Genomic DNA, 26,374 nt, shown 5'->3' on the forward strand with positions numbered 1-26,374 from the left:
ATAAATTATAGCCTGAGATGGGATAGATAACAGCAGAGTGTAATTTTGGTTCCTGTAAGCAAACACCAACAGGGGAAAACTGGGAGAGCAACATCTGAAGCTCACCCCGATTACCTCTGAGGCCATGTATATTCCAGTGTAAATAGGCCATGATTGGCAATGATAAAGATACCTGAAGTCCGCAGGTAAGGGTACCTACGGACTAGAGGGGTTAGAAAAGTCCATGTGCGGTGGCAAAGGAAAACGTTCAAACAGCGAAGGAATGGTGCGCTGTGAAGGAGTTGCGCAGATGGAGAAGAGGAAAGAGAAGGAACAGAGGGTGGATCAGTGTCCATTGATGGTTTGGTCTCAGCAATATATTCAGAGATTGCTTCAAGTGTTTCAGAGTTCAGAGATGTCGTATGGGAGACAATATTGGAGATGGAAGGAGGGGGAGTTTGAGTAAAGATTCTAACTGTAATGGACTGTACCATGGTAGGGGGGGGGGCAAAAGGGCGGAGGGAGCTGGGGAAGTGTGGGAGGGGACAGAAGAGGCAGAAACCTGGGAGGTGGCAGAAGAGGAAGAAACTTGGGAGGGGACAGGGGAGGAAGGCACAGTACGTGGAGGAGGATGAACCTCCACACTTGTAACGGAGCCAGTGAAAGGGGAAGACCCAGGTACAGAGACCGGGAAGGTAAAATGTGGAGGTGGATGATGGGAAGGAGGGGTTAAAGGAGATTTGTTGGACCTCTGAGAAGTAGAGGGACGATTGGGAGGAAGTGTCGTACGAGGTCTTGTCGATAGCGGGGTTTGTGAGGGAGAGCACGAAGAACTGACGACAGACTGAGGTGTTGAAGTAGGGACGTCTGAGCCCAGGGCAGCAAAAGAATTAGATACAGGAGTGACTATGGGACTGGCAACCGCAGAGGAGGGATCACCTTCCAAACTTGTAACCGATGTCTTGCTACATAAACAGAGGATGGGAGTTCACAGCTGTCAAAAGTTAAATGAGCCACATTGCAAGGGTAACGTCTTCGGCCGCGGGCAGGAAGAACATAATTGTCTACCTTGAGAATTGGGAGATCTTGGAGTTCCAGCTGTTCGAGAATGTCATTGCCACATGTCTGGAAATTCTGTTGGACTATGGTATGGGGCAGAATAACAGTACCACTACAAGAATTAAGGGAATGATATTTTTTGATAGTGATAGGAATAGTATCGATATGTGAAAGAAGAGAAAGATCATGAGCTTGAGTAGAATTCTGGACTGTGATGATGCGTGTACCACTGTTAAGAATATGAAAGGAAATATCTCTACCAACGTGGCGTAGGAGCGCTTTGCCAATACTATTGTCGGAAAGATAGGCAGTAGAAGAAGTCGGTCTTAACCCTTTCAGGGTCCGTCCTGTAGATCTACGACTTCACGTTGAGTGTCCAAACCGTAGATCTACGCCAAAATTCTAGCGCCATCAAATTTAGCGCGAAAGCGCTCATAGGCCTACATGTGAGAGAACGGGTCTGCGTGGTGGGTGTGCGCCATAAACAAAAAATCTAGGCGCCCGCATAGCATTGTGGGAACGCCGGCTCAGTTACCCTTGTTCACCATGCCTCGTCGCAAGTCAGCTCTCACTCCCCGGAAAATTGGGACTCTCCTCTTCCTATCTAATAGTTCTGACACTGATGGAAGTGGAAATGAAGACGAATTCTACGGCTTTGATCAGTTAGTGACCGAAAAGAATGACCAGGATATCGATAATAGTGCAGAAAACCCTGACGATCCTCAACCTTCTACCTCTGGTGTGGGCACTCGTGACTCACGGTCGGTTGTTCCTCAACACAAGAGAAAACTAATATTTTCGTGTGGCCAGGCCTCTGACTTCAGTAATGATGATGATAGTGATGTGGATTGTGATTTTATTGCGCTCGACGATCATTCGAGTAGTGATAGTGAGGAATCATATTCACCAGTGAAGTGTCGGTATGTTCGCCGCCGCATGCACTTGGGTAGTGTACCCTATGCTGTGCCCAGGGGACGGAGTACATCCCGGAGTACATCCCAGAGTACATCCCGGAGTACATCCCGTGGCCCTACACCAGTTTTAGGTAGTGATAGTGAGGATGATGTGGCTACACTTGGCATGGATAGACCACAGGCATCAGTGAATGGTGGTAGTGGTGATGGTAGTGGCACCGCCATGCGTGACTCACCAGCCCACGCTGGGACCCACGCTGCTGACTCGTCAGTTCAAGGACAAAGCGGAGCGTCAGCCACCAGCCCACCACAACCACAACCACCCGCACAACCAGCCTATGATGTCCAGTATCCACCAGCAAACCGTATGTGGGATTGGCAGCAAAATCCCAATTTTGTTCCCAAGCCTCACCACTTTGATGACTCTCAAAGTGGAATTCTACCTACTTGTACCCTTGGAACCACTGCCAATGAACTGGAATTCTTTGAATTATTCTTTGACCAGCCATTGATGGAAACTATTGTCAGGGAAAGTAATAAGTATTTTGTGTACATCATGGCAAATACGATCATATCACCACAGTCAAGACTACACAGGTGGAAAGAGACGACTGTTGCAGAAATGTATTTGCTTTTTGCAACAATAATGCTTATGCCTCATGTCTATAAGCATAATACAAAAGCATACTGGTCCACAGATCGGCTAATTTCTACCCCGGTCTTCAGTGAAATCATACCAGTGAACAGGTTTATCTTACTCTTACGTATGTTGCACTTCTCTGACAAAACCAGGCCTGACAGAAGTGACAGGTTATACAAGATTAGAAATGTTTTCATGTATCTCAAACAAAACTTCAGCATATACTTTTATCCATTCAAGAATCTTGTAATTGACGAGTCTTTGATTTTGTTCAAAGGTAGACTGTCATTCAAGCAGTATATACCGAGCAAGAGGAAACGCTTTGGTATAAAACTGTTTGTACTCTGTGACTGTGACAGTGGCCTGGTGTTGGATATTGTTGTATACACGGGAAGTAAAACATTGAAAGATACCAAGATGTTATTGGGTATCTCAGGTGACGTAGTGAGAAACATGATGGCACCTTATCTTGGTAAAGGGCATACATTATATACCGATAACTGGTACACAAGCCCATTACTCAGTGATTTCATGCGAGTGAACAAGACAGATGTGTGTGGCACAGTGCGTTCTAATCGTAAACATATGCCCAGGCTCAACGCAGGTGCTCGTGGTGATGATGTGCAGGTGTTTACTGCCAATGACATCATGGCATTACGGTGGCATAACAAACGAGATGTCACATTGTCACCATTCACCGTAATGAAATGCAAGACAGTGGCAAAGTTGATCGAGTGACTAATAAACGTATTTGAAAACCAGTGACAGTGATTGATTATACACAAAACATGCGCTTGGTTGACAAATGTGACATGCAGATTGGTTTTGTTGACTGTGTTCGTAAGAGTTACAAGTGGTACATGAAACTTTTCTTCCATCTCATGGACATTTCTATGCTCAATGCATATAATATGTACCAAATAAAGACTGGCAACAGACCACCGTATGGTGAATTTTGTTTGTCTGTTGTCAGACAACTCATAATGAAGTACCAGGTAAGAACACCTGCTATACAACAAGGTCCTCGAATTACTCAGGATATACCCAAGCGTTTGAGGAGGGAAGGTGATCATTTCATAATACAGCTTCCTTCAACTCAGAAGAAATTTGCTCAGAAGAGATGCATCGTCTGTGCACAAACAAAACGACGGCAGCAAAGACGCAAAGACACTCGGTTTATGTGTGAGGAATGTAAGGTGCCTCTGTGCATGGTGCCTTGTTTCAAGATGTTCCACAAGCTCCAGCAGTTCTAAAACCATGTCTAGTGATTGTAAATATGTAAATATATGATTGAACATTAGTATTATACAAGATTTGTGCATGTTTATTGTAATAAACAACAGTGGTAAACAATATGATAATAACTTTAGTGCAGTTATTGTGTTCAATACAGTGAGTTTATATATATACATTATATACAGTATTGGTCTCTCAGGCCCCAAATGTTAGTAGGAATAGAAAAAAATTGGAAAAGAAAAGAAAAAACTTAAAAAAAACGCTAAATAATGTAATGCGCGTATGTGGAATTCGTCGATGTTGCCGCCACCACATCATTTTTGACAAACTTCTTGGCACTGTATCTCGGTAAGTACTGATCAGAATTTTTTTTTTGTTTTATTACCTTCACAAAAATATGCTCTTTAATTCTGTAAGAAAAAATAATTTTTTTTTTTCAAAATTTCTTGGACACTGGAGCACCACTTCAGATTTTGGCCTTGGACCCTGAAGGGGTTAAAGTAAAGAATTTAGTCCATTGTGTGGTCTGAAACTGAGTGTGGAGAGAGAGCGCATGACGTGTCGGTCTTTTCCGAGTAGAATGGGAAGGTAATGAAGTAACATCATCAGGAGATTGTTGTTGGTGTTTAGAAGTGGGACCAGAGTCGGTTCGACATGGGATGGGCTGGTAATTTGAAAATCACCGCACCGTAGAGGGAGAGGCCAGAAGCATAGTCAAGGAGAGCGGAGGTCAGACAAATCAAAGGAGTCAGTTGAAACCCCAGCACCTGAAGTGGGTGACGAAACAGCACCAGCAAGAGGTACAGGGGCCTTAGGAGTGTCTGAAGAGTGGCCAAAAGATGAGGCGAGGCCAGAACGGGGTGTAACAATAAGGGGCCCGGGGATAGCGAGGTCATGGATCGGGTACTCCATGGTTAGGTTGCATCTTTCTTTTTGTTTTTAAGAAAAAAAAGAAAGAAAAGAAAAGAAAAATAAAAAAAAAGAATAAAATAGGGGGGACCAGGGAGGGATAGTTCCTAGGAGGAATGAAAGGGCCAGAAATCTCCCTCCACACCCAAGAGTACATCAGCACCGCAAGTAGCGCAGATGCAGCATGGAACCCATGCCATACCCTACCCTTCATGCCAGTAAACCAGCAATCCGGGATAGCAACCTCACATCTGCCGAGCTACCTTGGTGGACAAAAGAGAGGGCGGCTGGATATCTGCCACAAAGCATACCTCCTTCGGCCACCACCCCCGAAATCCGAAAGGTGGCTTCCAGAGATACACCCGTCGCCCGTAAGACACCCAAAGCCACCCTCCGGGATACCAGAGAGGGATCGGGACATCTCCAGGCGATCCAGATTCCACGGCAAACTATGCCACCGCCAAGAACCTCAATGGAATGGGATGGAGCCCGGTACCCTTTCCCCTACCTAGGAACTAGCGCGCCTGTGGGAAAAATCCCAAAGGTCAAAAAGAGGAAGGGCAAAAGGGAGGGGTGGGGAGGAGGAGGAGGAAAGGAAAAAAAAAAGGGAGGATGGGGAGGATGGGATAGGGAAGGGGGGGATTGGGGGTAATTAGGTTTGGTCTGAGGAAGGAGACCGACAGGTCTAATTCCTCAGACCAAGAGCCTCTTCACCATGCCAAGGAGCTCCCCTTGAAGAGGAAGATGTTCCAGAGAGGGGACACAGAAACAAGAAGTCACAATTGGAAGTTGAAGACCCAGATGAATCAAAGGGATGTTAGGAAGTATTTCTTCAGTCAGAGAAGTCAGGAAGTGGAAGAGCCTAGCAAGTGAGGTAGTGGAGGCAGGAACTATACAGTGGACCCCCGCATAACGATTACCTCCGAATGTGACCAATTATGTAAGTGTATTTATGTAAGTGCGTTTGTACGTGTATGTTTGGGGGTCTGAAATGGACTAATCTACTTCACAATATTTCTTATGGGAACAAATTCGGTCAGTACTGGCACCTGAACATGCTTCTGGAGTGAAAAAATATCGTTAACCGGGGGTCCACTGTATATAGCTTTAAGATGAGGTATGATATAGCTCATGGAGCAGGGAGAGAGAGGACCTAGTAGCACTTAGTGAAGAGGTGGGGCCAGGAGCTGAGTCTCGACCCCTGCAACCACAATTAGGTGAGTACAGTGGTCCCTCGCTTTTCGTAGTTCCCGGCAATCGTAAAATTCGCCAATCATAGGGGTATTTTCGTATAAACATGGACTCGCTTTTCATAGGTTGACTCGCGAGTCGTAGTTCGTCCGGGACGTGTGCCCACGGCGTGAGCCAGGGTGGCAGCCAGTCTGGCATTGTTTACCAGTGAGCAAAGGTCCCCTCACGTGCTCCAGCGAAATATTTCATAATATTCCATTTATTTTAGTGCTTGCAAGTACTAAATAAGCTACCATGGCTCCAAAGAAAGCTCCTAGTGCCAAGCCTGTGGTAAAGAAGGTGAGAAATACGATTGAATTTAAGAAAACCATCATTGAACAATATGAAAGTGGTACAAGTGTGGCCGAACTGTCCAGGATGTATAAGAAACCCTACACAACCTTATGTTCCATAGTGGCCAAGAAAAATGAAATAAAGGGTGCTGTTGTTGCAAAGGGAGTAACTATGCTGACGAAAATGAGATCACCAGCACTGGAAGAGGTTGAGAAGTTATTATTGGTGTGGATAAATGAGAAACAAATAGCAGGAGATACTCTTATGACTTCGTTTATTTGTGAAAAGGCTAGGCAGTTGCATGAAGATTTGGTAAAGAAATTGCCTGCAAATAGTGGTGAAGTGAGTGAATTTAAGGCCAGCAAAGGCTGGTTTGAGAGATTTAAGAACCGTACTGGCATACACAGTGTGGTAAGGCATGGTGAGGCTGCCAGTTCGGACCACAAGGCGGCTGAAAAATATGTGCATGAATTCCAGGAGTACATAGAGGCTGAAGGACTGAAACCTGAACAAGTGTTCAGTTGTGACGAAACAGGCCTCTTTTGAAAGAAAATGCCAAAGAGGACCTTCATTACACAAGAGGAAAAGGCAATGCCAGGACACAAGCCTATGAAAGACAGGCTGACGCTAATGTTCTGTGCTAATGCTAGTGGGGATTTCAAAGTGAAGCCATTACTAGTGTACCATTCTGAAAATCCCAGAGTGTTCAGGAAAAACAATGTTATGAAGAGTAAATTGTGTGTGTTTTGGAAATCTAATAGTAAGGCATGGGTCACGAGGGAAATTTTCGTCGAGTGGTTCAATGAAGTGTTTGGCCCTAGTGTGAAGGAGTATCTCTTGGAAAAGAAATTGGATCTCAAGTGCCTGCTAGTAATGGACAATGCACCTGCTCATCCTCCAAACTTGGATGACCTAATTTTCGAGGAGTTTGGGTTCATCACAGTAAAGTTCTTGCCCCCGAATACCACTCCTCTCCTCCAACCCATGGACCAGCAGGTTATTGCAAACTTTAAATAACTCTACACAAAAGCAATGTTTCACAGGTGCTTGACTGTGACCACAGACACTCACTTGACCCTAAGGGAATTTTGGAGAGAACACTTCAGCATCCTCCACTGCATAACCCTTATAGGTATGGCTTGGGAGGGAGTGACTACCATGACTTTGAACTCTGCCTTGAGAAAATTGTGGCCAGATTGTGTCGACAAGAGGGATTTTGAAGAATTTGGGACTGACCCTAATGAGCCTATGTCTGTTGTAAAATCAATTGTGGCACTGGGGAGTTCCATGGGGTTGGATGTGAGTTTGGAGGATGTGGAAGAATTGGTGGAAGACCACAATGAAGAGCTCTCCACTGAGGAGCTGCAAGAGCTTCAGCAGGAAGAGCAACACATCGCAGCTCAGAATCTTGCTGCAGAAGAGGAGAAAGAGAGATGGAAGAAGGTGCCTTCTTCAGAAATTAAAGAGATTTTTACTATGTGGGGTAAGATGGAAAGCTTTGTGGAGAAACATCACCCTAACAAGGTTGTTGCAAGCCAGGTTGGCAACATGTACAGTGACAAAGTCTTGGGCCATTTTAGGGAAGTGTTAAAGAGACGCCAGAAACAGAGCTCTCTCCACAGTTATTTTGTGAGACAGGACTCCAGTGACTCTCAAGGTGGTCCTAGTGGCATTAAGAAACAGAGAAGAGAAGCAACCCCAGAAAAGCAAATGGTACCTGAGGTGTTGATGGAAGGGGATTCCCCTTCCAAACTATAAACAATCCACTCTCCTCCTCCAGTCTCCCATACACTAAGAAGAATCTCCAATATAGGTAAGTGTTATGCTGTTAATGTTTCATTCATCATTTCCCATTGTATTGTTTATGTACTACATGTATATTTCATGTTAAAATTTTTTTTGTTTTAATACTTCTGGGTGTCAGGAACGGATTAATTGTATTTACATTATTTCTAATGGGGAAAATTGATTCGTAAATCGTAAATTTCGTTTATAGTAACGGCTCCAGGAACGGATTAATTACGAACAACGAGGGACCACTGTACTTGATTGGAGATGCAACGTCTGTTCCCACTGTTCGTCACTTTGGTCATGTTAAACTTTGTCTCTGGAATACTGTGGACAGTTCATCGTACACACACTAGCACTGTAGGTCATTACATATGTTAGACTACTCGGCATACACTGCATTCATTGACTTGGTTTCAACATCACTTGACTTCACCATCACTCATTCACGACGATTCACTTGTGATCATTTGATTTATGGCTGCAGTTAGTGAGGTTCAGGTAGAGAGAATTACTGATGATGCCGTTTGACAGGTTCACGTAACTTGCATTTCAGTGTGGTTTACCTCCCTCAGTTCTCCCTTTAATTGTAGCAGACCACAGCTTAGAGTTAATACTGACAGGTACTTCCTCGGATTTTCACATCTCAGCTTGATGTGATCTTGCCTCAGTAACTCTGCAACTAATGCTACTCTGTGCTTTATACCTGGGTATGAAAAAAATGTGCTGACCTTTTGTTTAGCAGAAGCATCCAGCAATTAATGCCAGCTTTGTTCATGTTCCTGTGTCAAAGAACGAAGTTTTCCTTGACTCAGAGGTATCCCTAATTTAATTTATCCTACCAGCTTATTACTATAGCCATGGATGAGAAGTTCCTTGTTTTGCCATTGATGAGACATCCCTTTGTTTGAGACAACTCAGTTGAGTGTTTGCCCAAGAAAACTTCTATTTTGTGGCATTTATCAAAAATGCCATAAAATAGAAGTTTTTTTTGGACAGACACTCGATTGAGTTGTCTCAAAACAAAGGGATGTCTCATCCGTGGCAAAACAAAAGGACGTCTCATCCATGGCTATATATGGTATTGTATACAACTTGCCCCTCCTTTGAACTGTGGAAAGGGGGATCACAACCAATGGCATAGAAAGGTTCTAAAGTTAAGGGAAGTGAGCACTTAAAAATAGGCAGCGTGACATGTACTGAATAATGGAGACACATCTATAATACGCATCAGAATCAGTGTGTGGCAGGTTTTTAGTTTAATATGTTTATTATGCACCCCATACCCATCCTGTGGGCAGTAGTCAAAAGATTACAGAGGTACATAATTGGTCCAGGGACTGGACTCCAAAGTTTTGATAGCTGAGCAAGTTACAGAGGTAATGAACTCACAATTTACAAAGGTAATGAACTCACAATTTACAAAGGTAATGAACTCCAGGTAGGTCTGGTCACAATCATGACAAGTTACAAAGGTGTTTACAGATTACAGAGGTATGTAATGGGTCCAGGGACTGGGCCCCCAAAGTTTTGATAGCTGAACTAGGTACAAAGGTAATGAGCTCACAAGTTACGAAGGTAATGAATTCTGTAAGAATGGTTACTTACGTTTATACATGGCTACAATCATGAACAAATTATAGTGTAATTAGCAATTCACACTTCCACACCCGGTCACAACTGTAATGAGTTATTGGTGCAAATATTGATTGTTGAGTCACACACACACACACACACACACACACACACACACACACACACACACACACACACACACACACACACACACACACACACACACACACACACACACTGACACACACACACACACACACACACACACATTATACATCTATCGAAACAGGGAGATTGCCTGAGGCATGGAAGACAGCAAATGTAGTCCCAATCTTTAAAAAAGGAGAGACATGAAGCATTAAACTACAGACCAGTGTCACTGACATGTATAGTATGCAAAATCATGGAGAAGATTATCAGGAGAAGAGTGGTGGAACACCTAGAAAGGAATGATCTCATCAACAGCAGCCAACATGGTTTCAGGGACGGGAAATCCTGTGTCACAAACCTACTGGAGTTCTATGACATGGTGACAGCAGTAAGACAAGAGAGAGAGGGGTGGGTGGATTGCATTTTCTTGGACTGCAAGAAGGCGTTTGACACAGTTCCACACAAGAGATTGGTGCAAAAACTGGAGGACCAAGCAGGGATAACAGGGAAGGCACTACAATGGATCAGGGAATACTTGTCAGGAAGACAGCAGCGAGTCATGGTACGTGGCGAGGTGTCAGAGTGGGCACCTGTGACCAGCGGGGTCCCGCAGGGGTCAGTCCTAGGACCAGTGCTGTTTCTGGTATTTGTGAACGACATGACGGAAGGAATAGACTCTGAGGTGTTCCTGTTTGCAGATGACGTGAAGTTGATGAGAAGAATTCACTCGATCGAAGACCAGGCAGAACTACAAAGGGATCTGGACAGGCTGCAGACCTGGTCCAGCAATTGGCTCCTGGAGTTCAATCCCACCAAGTGCAAAGTCATGAAGATTGGGGAAGGGCAAAGAAGGCCGCAGACGGAGTACAGTCTAGGGGGTCAGAGACTACAAACCTCACTCAAGGAAAAAGATCTTGGGGTGAGTATAACACCAGGCACATCTCCTGAAGCGCACATCAACCAAATAACTGCTGCAGCATATGGGCGCCTAGCAAACCTCAGAACAGCATTCCGACATCTTAATAAGGAATCATTCAGGACCCTGTACACCGTGTATGTTAGGCCCATATTGGAGTATGCGGCACCAGTTTGGAACCCACACCTAGCCAAGCACGTGAAGAAACTAGAGAAAGTGCAAAGGTTTGCAACAAGACTAGTCCCAGAGCTAAGAGGTATGTCCTACGAGGAGAGGTTAAGGGAAATCAACCTGACGACACTGGAGGACAGGAGAGATAGGGGGGACATGATAACGACATACAAAATACTGAGAGGAATTGACAAGGTGGACAAAGACAGGATGTTCCAGAGATTGGACACAGTAACAAGGGGACACAGTTGGAAGCTGAAGACACAGATGAATCACAGGGATGTTAGGAAGTATTTCTTCAGCCACAGAGTAGTCAGTAAGTGGAATAGTTTGGGAAGCGATGTAGTGGAGGCAGGATCCATACATAGCTTTAAGCAGAGGTATGATAAAGCTCACGGCTCAGGGAGAGTGACCTAGTAGCGATCAGTGAAGAGGCGGGGCCAGGAGCTCGGACTCGACCCCCGCAACCTCAACTAGGTGAGTACAACTAGGTGAGTACACACACACACACACACACACACACACACACACACACACACACACACACACACACACACACACACACACACACACACACACACACACACACTCACACTCACACACGGCCTGACGACACTGGAGGACAGGAGGGTCAGGGGAGACATGATAACGACATATAAAATACTGCGCGGAATAGACGAGGTGGACAAAGACGGGATGTTCCAGAGATGGGACACAGACACAAGAGGTCACAATTGGAAGTTGAAGACTCAGATGAATCAAAGGGATGTTAGGAAGTATTTCTTCAGTCATAGAGTAGTCAGGCCATGGAATAGCCTAGAAAGTGATGTAGTGGAGGCAGGAACCATACATAGTTTTAAGGCGAGGTATGATAGAGCTCATGGGGCAGGGAGAGAGAGGACCTAGTAGCAGTCAGCGAAGAGGCGGGGCCAGGAGCTGTGACTCGACCCCTGCAACCACAAATAGGTGAGTACAAATAGGTGAGTACACACACACACACACACACACACACACACACACACACACACACTGACACTGACACACACACACACACACACACACACAGAGTTTAGTTTAATATCTTTATTATGCACCCCATATATTTATTATAATTGATTTGGGGCAATGATCCTTGGCTCAACCTTGACTTTTGGTTATCAAGAAGTGAGTTGCACAAATGCATGATCATTTCACTTACATGACGTGAACTATTTCATTAGCTATAATACACCTACCATCTAACTTACGACCAAGCTTGGTTCCGACCAATCGGTCGTAAGTCTAAATGGACGTAAGTCGAACTTGACTACTGAATATCAACATCACATTTTTGTAATGACTTTATTTTATTGTTTTATTTTGGCATTTCATTTTTTACTTTACTTTTTATGCTGTTAGTACTGTATTTTATACTGTAAGGTTAAGGATAAACACTGTGTACAACACAAACAGTTGTTTATTTCCCAGAAATTTGGCATAAAAAACACAGTCGTAAGTCGAGTGGTCGTATGTTGAGCAGGTCATAAGTCGGATGGTAGGTGTATACATAATTGTATTTTACGTTCATTAATTTTATGTTTCAGTAATAGTATCATTATACAGCCTCTCCTCACTTAGCAACGTACTCGTTTACCGACGCCTCAGACTTATGACGGGCTCTCTGACCAGTATGTATTTATACCTAAATAATGTATATTAGAGCTGATTTCCTCTATTCTGTTTATTTCAGTATACAGTGCACTACTGAATAAACATTTAAAAATACAGTAGACTGTCATTTAACATGGTAGTTACGTTCCTGAAAATGCTGTGTTAGATGAACTGAAGAACTTATCGGAAAAATAGTTACGTTCCTGGGAGCCCCAAAAAAGCCAAACAACTTCTTTTTAGACCTCCACTTCTTACAAAAATAAAAGTGAATTTGTAATTGTAGTTCATTGTCGTGATGTATTATGTTGTTTTTACTGCATAAGATTACAAATGCAACAGAAATAATAGTATTTCTTACCTTAAATTGTGGGTGCTGGTGTTTGTGGATGATTGTGGAGAGTGGAGAGAGTTATGCTGTGGCCCTACTGGGCTGAGGTGGATGGTAGAGGTTCTGGTACTGAAGTCGATGGTTGTACTGGAGTGTGCATACATTCTGTATTGGATTTATGTTCTATTTTACCCTACAGTACAGTCTAAGTCATTCAGTAAGTCAGTCAAGTCAGTCAGTAAGTCATTCAGTCAAGTCATTAAGTCATTCAATCATTCAGTAAGTCAGTCAAGTCAGTAAGTCATTCAATAAATCAGTCAGGTCAGTCAGTCAAGTCAGTAAGTCATTCAGTCAAGTCAGTAAGTCATTCAGTCAAGTCAGTAAGTCATTCAGTAAGTCAATCACACAAACTCATGTTTACCTCATTTTATGTACACAAAGCATGCTTCATTATGGCGACAGGTTATCTCTTGTCTAATATCTCTGTTTTCTTTGTTAATTCTAAGACTTAAATGCTTATACTTTTTCTTGCCATTTTCAGTAACACTGGTATGCCTACTGGGTGTCATGATTGCTTGGCATATACAAGATATGGTAATTAAAAGATCAAAACACAATTCACAAACACTACTAGCTTGTAGCAGAGAAGAGAAACTAACTGGACACACATGAAGTACAAATGCCTGGGATAGTGGTGTTGGGAGTGTTGGGGGGGGGGTGGCAGGGGATGGTGGGAGGTCTCCCCTGCTGATCCACAACAAGGCTGCCGCTTGAGGAAAAGGAAATTTTTTCCCCTCCCGCAAACTGAACCATGTTAAATTAATTTTACGAAGTGCTAAAGAAAATTGTGCCACAATTCTTCAATTGTGCTATACCCGAATCGTGCCAAATAAACTCATGTTAAATGATGGTCTACTGTATACCACAAATGTTGTAAATGGTGTGAAGGTGACATTAAAACAATATCAAAGATGGTTGACACAAATCCACTACCATTATAATATGTTCCTCACATAGCAATGAATTCATTTTACGATGTGGTCTTAGGAACAGAACTCCATCGTTATGTGAGGAGAGGCTGTATATGAAATTTACGTATATCTGGGGTTGTGACTTGTGAGAAAGATAAAAATCCCACGGGATTGTCTAGCATTACAGAGGAAGCTGTGATGTCACAGCTTATTTTGGTTCCCCATATGCCAGTGGGCACCAGCATTTCACAGGAGAATGAGCAGAAGAGAGAGAGGAGAATGTGCCCTCTTCAGCGATTCTACAATATGTACGGTACTAAAGCAGCAGGAGTCGATAAAGGCTATAGCACCAGCCAGTGATAAAGTGTAGCATTAACAGTGTAGCAAGTAAGTTAAGCGATTAATCGTTAGAAAAAGGACAGCACGAACCTAACTCCTCCAATGTTGTTTGAGGTATATAGGGCGACTGAGAACACCACTGTCTCTAGTCTCTACCGCTGCTGCTGCCTCCACCACCACCACCACTATGTACAGCTTATGCTTTCAGTGGCCCTTATACACCCAACAACAGCAACACTCGTGACATACCTAATGACGTATTTTATTCATTCTAGAGTATATGTCATGTTTCTATGTTATTAATATTGTTTATTATGTCATATTAGATGAACTGTGGTAGATAAATAAGCCATAGAGTTGATGTTGAAGGACTATCTTGTCCTATCTCCAAACAAACTCTGCCACCACCACAATTCCTAACATATGTAATGACATATTTTAAATATGATTGGGAGGCTGGGAATTCGCGAATGTTTGAAGCATGCAAAAGTGGAAAACGCAAATGTTGAGGGAGACATGTACGTATATGAATTTAAGTTAATTAGATTAAATCTGAATCTATAAAAATTACACTAGTTACTTAGGAATATAAAAGTAATTTAGTAAAAATGTTATAATTATGTAATATGAAAGTATAACTTTACAAGATTTACACTAGATAATTTTAATAAACAAAAATATTTTTGAAGTAGAAATTTAACAAAAAAAAAAAAAAAGAAAGTTGGTAAATGTTTTTATATAGACCATTTATTGTGTCAATTATTTCTTTTTTACAGGTCATCTTGGGACCATTGGCTGGTGCTTGTATTGGCAGTACTGTAGATCATCCTGACACCAGAGGCTGGTGCTTGTAGTGTCATTATTCTTAGTTATCTTGACACTAGAAGAATTACTCCTTTAGTGCTAATGCTGCAGGTCATCCTGGTACTAGAGAAATTGCACTTGTAGTGTCAGTACTGCAGATCATCCAAGAACCAGCTGAATTACACTTGTCGTACCTAAGCTCATGTAAATGGAATAAACACTGAAATTCACATACTTGATAGAACTATATAACCACAGTGTTAGAAATGAAACACATTTATAGTTTCAATTTCAGTGCCATAAATGTGCCATATTACTACACCTACACCCTTAATAGCCTGTGATACTCACGAAACGTAATGGAACGATTGCAAACAAACTGTACCATGGATGGGATTTATTTTCGTCATCTCTGCAATAGGAACATTTTCTTAATTTTGCATTGCATGTAGTAGTATCAGCATAAAGTGTGCTTAAGTTAATCTCTTACTTTCAATAGTATACCTGGAGAGGGTTTTGGGGTCAATGCCCCCATGGCCCGGTCTGTGACCAGGCCTTGTGTGGTATGGTGAATTTCCTCAGTGTTTATTATTGAGTAATTATGCAGTGTGCATGACTATTGCAAATGTTAAGCATATAATTGATATTATGAGGAACCTGCTATTTGTGCAATGGTAATAAATGCATAACTGGTAATGTGGTAAATCTTTTTATGTGACCATTGTACATTGGTAATATATGCTTATATGATATTATGGTGAAGGTACTATTTATATGACCTTTGTTCAAAGAAATAAATGTAATATAACTATTTATAATATCCCATTTGTTTCCTCTCCCTTCCCTCACTTATTTCATTGCTCTGTTTATCTTGGTGTCTAATACTTGTTAACTTAGTGATTTCACATATAGTATAAATTCATCTCATTTTCTCCATAATATTCCTATTCTTAACAATCACTTTACCATACTGTGTCAGACATTTGTTAAACCTCCAATTCTGTATTAATCATTATAGTCATCAATGAATAATTATAATCATAGTAAATATATCATGTTAACAATAAGAATAACATTTAATGCACTACTTGAAAAACTTGTAACCTTACATTCACTGGTCATTGTCATATAAAATATTAATTGAAGTGACATGCATGTGTACTTAATAGAGAACACATTCTTTTCACATGTCATTGTGTAGTATACATTATAAAATCCTTCAAATTAGGTTCTTTGCTGCTACTAACTGCTCATGTTCCAAGAAAAAACTATTCTCCATTTCTTTGAGGTGTGCTTCCTACTTCCCAGACTCTGTGATGCTTATTGGTTCAACAGTTACCACTGTTTATAATAATGAAGTAATACAATATTACAGAAAAACTAGCATTTTGTGTAATAAAGTATTCATTAAAAATTATAATTTATGTGGATGATTATTAAGTTACTGTTTTACTATGTCTAAAATACCTAAAAATGAGTGTGCTGAAGCAAAACAAATTAAGGTTCAGCCAGAAGACAAATTATATCAATATTCACAGTGTCTAAAACACACGTCACAAGAATCTCAGCATCTACCTCTGATAAGAATTCATAAAGGAAAAGAAACACTTCATTGTTCGGTGTGCCTAAAAGAATTTTTCCAAAAATCTCTTTTAGAATCACACATGAAAATTCATATTGGAGAAAAGCCATATCAGTGTTTACAGTGTCTAAATATCTTTTCCAACAAATCAAGTTTAGTGCAACATATGAAAATTCATACTGGAGAGAAACCATACCAGTGTTCAGAGTGTGTTAAAAACTTTTCTCATAAGGCTCATTTAGTCCAACACATGAAAATTCATTCTGGAGAGAAACCTCATCAGTGTTCAGAGTGTCTAAAAAACTTTTCTCAAAAAACTAGTTTAGTACAACACATGAAGCTTCATATCGGAGAGAAACCCTATCAATGTTCAGAATGTTTAAAACACTTTTCCCAAAAGTCAAGTTTAGTACAACATACAAAAATTCATACTAGAGAGAAACCATATCAGTGTTTACAGTGTCTAAAAGCATTTTCCAAAAATTCTAGTTTATTAAAACACCTGAAGACCCATACTGGAGAGAAGCCATATCAATGTTCAGAGTGTCTTAAAGATTTTACCCAAAAAGCTCATTTAATGCAACATATGAAAATTCATACTGGAGAGAAGCCATATCAATGTTCTGAATGTCTAAAAGACTTCACTCAAAAAACTGCATTAGTACAACATATGAAAATTCATACAGGGGAGAAACCATATCAGTGTTCAGAATGTCCAAAAAATTTTTCTCAAAAATCGAGTTTAGTTCAACACATGAAAATTCATACTGGAGAGAAACCATATCAGTGTTTAGAATGTCAAAAAGACTTTTCTTATAAATCTGTTTTAATAAAGCACATGAGAACACATACTGGAAAGAAACCTTATCAGTGTTCAGAGTGTCTAAAAGAGTTTACAAGTAAATCTGCTTTAATAAATCACATGAGAATTCATACTGGGGAGAAACCATATCTTTGTTCAGAATGTCAAAAACAGTTTGCACAAAGATCTGTATTATTAAGACACATGAGAAGTCATACAGGAGAAAAACCATATCGGTGTTCATTGTGTCTAAAACATTTTTCAGATAAATCTAGTTTAGTGAAACACATGAGAATTCACACAAGGTAGAAGTCATGTAACTTCAGTTTCCAAAGGTCTTCTCACAAAAATTTAATTGACTTAAAAACACATGAGAAGTTACATAGGAGGGAAATCTTGCTAACATGAATGTTAGAATATATTGGAATGTTAGAAGATATTAGGCCCCATCCTATCATTCCTCCAGCTACTGTATTTCTGCTTGTTCATGATTCACTTTTTTTTTTTTTACACCTTTTTCTGCTTTTCGCTCTAAAAAAGTGGCCGTCTATCACACCAGTGCAGTTGGAAGCTTGGCTTATTAACCCTTTGACTGTTTCCGACATATAAATACGTCTTACAAGCCAATGTTTCTGACGTATTTATACCCATAAATTCTAGCAGCTTCAAATCAAGCAGGAGAAAGCTGCTAGGCCCACATGTGAGAGAATGGGTCTCCATGGTCAGTGTGCACCATATAAAAAAAATCGGGGAGCCAGTGGTGCATTGTGGGAATGCCATTTCAGTTGTCATTTTTCAGCATGTCTAGTGGTAAGAAATATGTGATTCCCCAGCAAATCTGGGACTCTTCTCTTCCCAAGTGATGCTCTAACACAGATGGAAGTGTCAGTGAAGATCAATTTCATGATTTGGAGGAGTTTGAGACCAAAAGCAATGGAGGAGGAGGAGGGGGAGGAGGGGAGGAAGAGGAGGAGGAGGAGGAGGAGGAGGGAAGGAAGAGGAGGAGGAGGAGGAGGAGGAGGAGGAGAAGAGGAGGAGGAGGAGGAAGAAGAAGATGTAATAATATTGTTCCCTTGAAGCAAGAAAAAAAAAAGTCCACCCCATGACAGTGACAAGATAAGGGGAGATAACATCTGATAAGAGCTGACTTTGATGAGCATAAAGGAGGGTAATATTACATGACCATCGCCTCCCTTTGTTTTTGCTGGTACACAAACATTTCTGTCTGTCTATTTGTCTGTCTGTCAAGCTCCCTGTCTGTCCATCTAGCTCTCTGTCTCAGAGAGAGCCACAAGACTGTGTCATCACGTTTACTCACATCTTCAAGCAGAGTATAGCACTTTGTCTGGATTTCTTGGGTTATCCTAGGTAATTTACACTATGTATACTTGTATTTATGTGTACCTGTGAGACAGAGATAGGCAGACAGAAAGAGAGACAGATTGAAAGATATAGAATGAGGGAGAAAGATAATTAGATAGAATGGAGGAGGGGAAGCAGCATCCGACCCCATTGTTTTGACAGGGGTAGGGGTAGTGACTAATGAGATAATATGTCACTTTGACAGCTGCCGACTTCTGACTCAAAACAATTATAAGCCACACACTCGCACACAAGGAGGAGGAGGAGGAGGAGAAGGAGGAGAAGGAGGAGGAGAAGGAGGAGAAGGAGGAGAAGGAGGAGGAGGAGGAGAAGGAGGAGAAGGAGGAGGAGAAGAAGGAGGAGAAGAAGGAGGAGAAGAAGGAGAAGAAGGAGGAGAAGAAGGAGGAGAAGGAGGAGGAGAAGGAGGAGGAGAAGAAGGAGAAGAAGGAGAAGAAGGAGAAGAAGGAGAAGAAGAAGGAGAAGAAGAAGGAGAAGAAGAAGGAGAAGAAGAAGGAGAAGAAGAAGGAGAAGAAGAAGGAGAAGAAGAAGAAGAAGAAGAAGAAGAAGAAGAAGAAGAAGAAGAAGAAGAAGAAGAAGAAGAAGGAGAAGAAGAAGGAGAAGGAGAAGAAGAAGGAGAAGAAGAAGGAGAAGAAGAAGGAGAAGAAGAAGAAGGAGAAGAAGAAGAAGGAGAAGAAGAAGAAGGAGAAGAAGAAGAAGGAGAAGAAGAAGAAGGAGAAGAAGAAGAAGGAGAAGAAGGAGAAGAAGAAGAAGGAGAAGAAGAAGAAGGAGAAGAAGAAGAAGGAGAAGAAGAAGAAGGAGAAGAAGAAGAAGGAGAAGAAGAAGAAGGAGAAGAAGAAGAAGAAGGAGAAGAAGAAGAAGAAGAAGAAGAAGAAGAAGAAGAAGAAGAAGAAGAAGAAGAAGAAGAAGAAGAAGAAGAATTGTTTGTTTGTTTGTTTGTTTGTTTGTTTGTGTAAACAAGTTTTGTAAACAATATATTGATAATTATGTTTGTGTGCTTATTGTGTTGTATACAACGAGTGTATATATATACATTGCACCTTACTTTGGTCTCATAGGCCACATAAGTTATGTGAAAAAATAAAATAGTGAAAAAAACAACAAACCTTCAAATACAAGTAAACTAAAGTTTACTGGGTGAGCGGCAGTCGCCGCTGTTGCCATACGCGGCTCATTTTCTGCAAACTTCACGGCTCTATATCTCGGTAAGTACCAATGGCAAAAATTTTTTTTTTGGACTAAAACACTCAGAAAAATAATCTTAACATTTTCATAAGAAAAAATAATTTTTTTTTTTTTGAATATTTGGCGACATAGAATGACAGTTTCAGAGAGGGGCCTGAAACAGTCAAAGGGTTAATATAAACACTTTCCATAACCTGTGTTTATCACTTCATTTTTTATGTTTATCACCATGCAGTTCTTTTGATATTAACCAAGGCACCAAGAACAAAATAAAAAATTAAATGAATATGAGTGATGTTGGATGTACTAAAAGAGGAGTAAGCATGAAAATCTGATTGTTTAACCCTTTGAGGGTCGACAGGCCCTCTCCGAGACTCCTCAGGGTCGGCCAAATTTAAAAAAAAAAAAAAATAATTTTTTCTTATGAAAAGATAGAGAATCTTTTCCCGAGCATAATGACACCAAAAATATGAAATTTGATGGAAAACTTACGGAATTATGCTCTCGCGAAGTTAGCGGTCTCGGCGATGTTTACGGATCGGCGATTTTGCCCACTTTGAGCCCCATTTTCAGCCAGTTCCACTGTACTAGTCGACAAAAAACATGAATATTTCGCTAGAACTCCATATTTTCTATTGAATGAGTGCAAGAAACCACCCATTTACCAATTTCAACTATCCAGTTCAGTGGTCAGAATTTAGCAATTTTGCCAATTTCACACAAATTTCAAAAGATGCCAATTTCCGAATAGGGTCCAGAACAAACAAGAAATACATTCCTGGCACTAAAATGACATTTCCTCTGTTCATTAGTCACGTCTCAAGGCCCCTCTTACATTCTTTTGCTTTCCACTTTGAATTTTTATTCTCACAAAAAATAGAAGATTTACTGTTATGCAGACTACTGCATTAGTCTAAAAAATAGTATGAATCATATTGGCGCACTTGCAAAAGAATATTAGACTCACTAGTTGATGTGAATTGGACGCTTGGCATGATTTGTTTACTTTTGAACTTTGGTAAAAATTGAACATTTCTGCTACTTTGAGCTCAATTTCAAGGTACTTTTCATTGTAAAACCAGTCAAAATCATCTCAATTTCTATGATATGCCTTCCATTCTATAAAATGAGACCAAGAAAACTAGAATACAACAATAAATACCATACGAAAATACAGTGCAAAGTCGCTGTTTTATTCCAAAAAAACGGTCAAAGTTTTTTTTTCTCATTATGCACTGTGTGCTGCAGGATTTTTTTTTATACATTGCACACTGACCACATAGACCCATTCTTTCATATGGAGGCCTACCAGCTTTCTCCCACTAGATTTGAGGGCGCTAGAATTTAGGCGTACTAGTACGTCAAAAACCCTGGGTCGTAAGCCATACTAGTACGTCCGAAACCCTCAAAGGGTTAAAAGAGAGAGAGAGGAGTGTAGGGATTGGTATGGTAATCAGTTGTGGTGGTGTACCAGGGAATTTCCCAACAAGTTCGTGGACAAATAAAGCCACATTAACTGTCTCTAAACTCCACGCTCTACTTAACTCAACCTGGTTCCATGACACCTTCCCAGTAACTGCTGACGCCACACATCTCATCAATGTGTCTAATACATGTCCATGCTAACACTGACATTTATTAATACATTTATGGAGCACTTATACAAACACTGTACATTATATAAAAGTCTTCTTCACATTAATGCAGAAACCTGCATAACACACAACCCATCTCACTACAATTGTGCTACCGCCTTCTGCAACTTACCACTTGACTACTGCCACTATAAATATACTCATTTCTTAGTTATCTCTGCATTAGGACTAAAGAAGCCACTCGTGGCAAAACATATCCTCTAATAAATGTCCTGAACTGTAGTGTCTTTTTTTTCATCTTATGGGTATCACCATGCCATTTTTCACTTTTTATATTTAATGCCTAACCTGAGATCGGGTCGTGGGAATGTTGGTTCTCAGGACCACTAACAGATATAATGGATGCAATCTGCCTAGCAATGCCTGTTTGGTCTGACAGTGCTGACAATACTGAATGTAGGTTGCATATGTTATAGGATAGATAGTGTCCTCAAAGATTATAGTTGACTCTTACTCTTCTTTGAATTAGAATCTTCTAATGTGTATCAATCATGTGAAATGCTCACACTGTAGTGTGATTGCTTGGAGTACTCCCTAATGCATCTGAACCAAGAGTCACGTACATACACTAAACTCGTTTGTCATGTCCGATATATTAAACACTAATTGTTATAACACGATTGCAAACAATTTACAGAACAGGTGGGGTTTGAACCCATGGCAAGTGAGTGGTAAAACTCACAGGTCAGTGTGTAAGCCACTGGGCCAGCTGGCTCTAATAACATTCATCCAACTAGATATATTTATACACCATAGGGAGGTTAGCATGGGCCACCACAGGACGGAGTCCTGTGGCCTGGTGGCTAAAGCTCTCGTTTCACACGGCGAGGGTCTGGGTTCAATTCCTAGTGAGGGTAGAAACATTGGACGTGTTTCTTTACACCAGTTGTCTATGGTCATTCATCAGTAAAATGGGTACCTAGGTGTTAGTCGACTGGTGTGGGTTGCATCCTGGGACAAAACTGACCTAATTTGCTCGAAATGCTCTGCATAACAAGTGGCTTTTTATATAGTAGTATGTCATTGATCTCAGCTAGGACTGTATATCTTGTGCATGTGTTTTTTTTTTTTTTTTTTTTAAAGTCCGCCATCTCCCACCGAGGCAGGGTGACCCAAAAAGAAAGAAAATCCCCAAAAAGAAAATACTTTCATCATCATTCAACTCTTTCACCTCACTCACACATAATCACTGTTTTTGCAGAGGTGCTCAGAACACAACAGCTTAGAAGCATATACATATAAAGATACACAACATATCCCTCCAAACCATCAATATCCCAAACCCCTCCTTTAGAGTGCAGGCATTGTACTTCCCATTTCCCGGATTCAAGTCCGGCTATATAAAAATAACCGGTTTCCCTGAATCCCTTCACTAAATATTACCCTGCTCACACTCCAACAGATCGTCAGGTCCCAAATACCATTCATCTCCATTCACTCCTATCAAACACACTCATGCACGCCTGCTGGAAGTCCAAGCCCCTCACCCACAAAACCTCCCTTACCCCTTCCTTCCAACCTTTTCGAGGACGACCCCTACCCCGCCTTCCTTCCCCTACAGATTTAAATGCTCTCCATGTCATTCTACTTTGATCTATTCTCTCTAAATGACCAAACCACCTCAACAACCCCTCTTCAGCCCTCTGACTAATACTTTTATTAACTCCACACCTTCTCCTAATTTCCACACTCCGAATTTTCTGCATAATATTTACACCACACATTGCCCTTAGACAGGACATCTCCACTGCCTCCAACTGCCTCCTCACTGCTGCATTCGCAACCCAAGCTTCACACCCATATAAGAGTGTTGGTACTACTATACTTTCATACATTCCCTTCTTTGCCTCCATAGATAATGTTTTTTGTCTCCACATATACCTCAATGCACCACTCACCTTTTTTCCCTCATCAATTCTATGATTAACCTCATCCTTCATAAATCCATCCGCTGAAACGTCAACTCCCAAGTATCTGAAGACATTCACTTCTTCCATACTCCTCCTCCCCAATTTGATATCCACTTTTTCTTTATCTAAACCATTTGATACCCTCATCACCTTACTCTTTTTCTATGTTCACTTTCAACTTTCTACCTTTACACACACTCTCAAACTCATCCACTAACCTTAGCAATTTTTCTTTAGAATCTCCCAAAAGCACAGTATCATCAGCAAAAAGCAACTGTGTCAATTCCCATTTTGTATTTGATTCCCCATAATTTAATCCCACCCCTCTCCCAAACACCCTAGCATTTACTTCTTTTACAACCCCATCTATAAATATATTAAACAACCATGGTGACATTACACATCCCTGTCTAAGACCTACTTTTACCGGGAAGTAGTCTCCCTCTCTTCTACACACCCTAACCTGAGCCTCACTATCCTCATAAAAACTCTTTACAGCATTTAGTAACTTACCACCTATTCCATATACTTGCAACATCTGCCACATTGCTACCCTATCCACTCTATCATATGCCTTTTCTAAATCCATAAATGCAATAAAAACTTTCCTACTTTTATCTAAATACTGTTCACATATATACTACTTCAATGTAAACACTTGATCTACACATCCCCTACCTACTCTAAAACCTCCTTGCTCATGTGCAATCCTACATTCTGTCTTACCTCTAATTCTTTCAATTATAACCCTACCGTACACTCTCTGACCGCAGGTTTAAATCCCGCCCGTGGTATGGTTTTTTTTCCTGGTATACTCAGTAAACTTATTCCTCTATAATTTTTACAATCTCTTTTGTCCCCCTCCCTTTATATAAAGGGACTATACATGCTCTCTGCCAATCTCTAGGTACCGTCCCCTCTTTCATGTATATGTACATGTACTTGTAGTAAATAAACATTTTTATTATTATAAATGAATGCTTTTACAGGTGAATCCCACGCCAGCATAGCATACTTACCTGTGAGTTTTAGGACTTACTTGCCATATGTTCAAGTCCCATCCATTACGTGATTTACATACATCAAACACATCCCTCATTTTTGACCTGGCCGACACAACTGCCACATCTGACACGTCAGACATTAAGCACATTGGATAACAATGGATTTCTCCAGTGGTGAGTGCTTCCTCCTGCTTCTACTCGACTGACTGCAGTATATAAGCCACTTCTCTGCACATATGCTATACATTTCTCAAGATTGATGGACTGAACACAACTCCAGGCTGAGGGACTGATTACCTCAAAGTCCTCATCTTCCATTTATTCTCTGTATTGGACTGAAAGAAGCCACTGCTGGCTAAATGTTTCCTAAATAAAGATTCCCAAATGTTGCACAAGTGTCTCATTCTTTAATGATAGATAATGTCAAACACCTCTGCCATATTTTCATTGACCCGCTTTTCTCTCACCAAAAATAAACACCCAAGGGTCAAAGTATGAGAGCAAACTATTGTTATTACTACCACAGGTGCCCTGTGGCCTGGTGGCAAAAGCTTTCACTTCACATTGTGAGGGGTCTGGGTTTGATTTCTGGTAAAGGGGTGGAAACATTGGATGTGTTTCCTTACACCGGTTGTCTATTTTCACCCATCAGTGAAATGGGTACCTGGGTGTTAGTAGACTGGTGTAGGTTGCATCCTGGGACAAAAATGACCTAATTTGCCTGAAATGCTCTGCATAACAAGCGGCTTTCTATATAGTAGTATGTCGTTGATATCAGCTAGGCCTGTATACCTCTTCAAGGGGCGCTCCTTGGTGCAGTGAAGAGGCTCTTGGTCTGAGGGATTAGAACTTTTGGTCTCCCTCAGACTGAACCTAATTACCCCCCAATCCCCTCTTCTCTATACCAGCCTCCCCATCTTCCCTTTTTTCCTTTCCACTTCCTCCCCATCCCTTCCCTACTCCCTTCCTATTTTCAGCCTTTGGGGTTTTTCCCACAGGTACTCAAGTTCCTAGGTAGGGGGAAAGGTACTGGGGTCTATCCCATTCCATTGAGGTTTTTGGCAGTGGTGTAGTTTGCCATAGAATCTGATTCACCTGGAGGTGTCCCGATCCCTCTTCCCTTCCAGGGGGGTGGCTTTCGGTGTCTTTTGGGTGACGGGTGTATCTCTGGAGGCTGCCTGTCGGATTCCCAGGGGGGGGGAAAGGAGGTGTGGAAATTTATTTGGTCCCTAAAGTTCCACAGGACAGACACGGCGAACCAAGGGATCCCAGCAAGTCCGTAATGGAAAAGCGGGAAATTTTAAATTTTTTACAGTGATTACAAGAATCCAATAGGAGACTTGTGTGTTGATTCTTACAGATTTGGGGAGCCACAGGGGCTAGGTTGTCAATTTTAAAAAAATCGGGGGCTGGACAGATTTAATCTAGTTATTATTTAAGGAGTTATAAACCCGGTTTGAAATATTATTTAGGATTTATTACCCAACCACCCCCTTAATAGAAAAACCATTTGGGCCCTTTTAATACATTATTCATTTATTTTTTTAGTTAAATTTTTGAATTTTTTTGTGAACGTGATTTTAATTTGATACGCTTTTTGTTTTTTTATCTTTATTCGTTAATGGGGAGTGTGACCGAGACAGGTTGTCCGAATTTTTGCGGCATTATAAATCCGTTAGTCCCCAATTCCCGACAAAAAGTATGCCCAGGTGATAAAACCCCCACTATGTCCAAAACAACACCCAAGGTCCGGGAAACCTTCTCAAATTTTCCACTCCATTTGACACACCCCAAATCACACAATTGTTGCTCCACTGCTGATGCTCCCGGCCCTCTGGACGATTGCTGCCTGGGGCACTGTGCTGCCTTATGATCATATGAGCAACACAGGCGACACATCCAC

General features: G+C 41.2%; 1 protein-coding gene across 1 annotated transcript in view; it reads left to right on the forward strand.

The window, feature by feature from the left end:
- The window catches only part of LOC128702909 (zinc finger protein 271-like), a 42,783-nt gene extending 24,558 nt beyond the window's left edge, over window positions 1-18,225 (forward strand). Inside the window, exon 2 of the mRNA XM_053797400.2 lies at window positions 14,926-18,225. Within this exon, the coding sequence (XP_053653375.2) occupies window positions 16,408-17,646 (1,239 nt within the window). The 5' untranslated portion in view covers window positions 14,926-16,407 and the 3' untranslated portion in view covers window positions 17,647-18,225. The remainder of the gene's footprint in view (window positions 1-14,925) is intronic.
- The last annotated feature ends 8,149 nt before the right edge of the window (window positions 18,226-26,374 follow it).

This window comes from Cherax quadricarinatus, chromosome 82, assembly GCF_038502225.1.
Source record: "Cherax quadricarinatus isolate ZL_2023a chromosome 82, ASM3850222v1, whole genome shotgun sequence".
NCBI classification, from domain to species: domain Eukaryota; kingdom Metazoa; phylum Arthropoda; class Malacostraca; order Decapoda; family Parastacidae; genus Cherax; species Cherax quadricarinatus.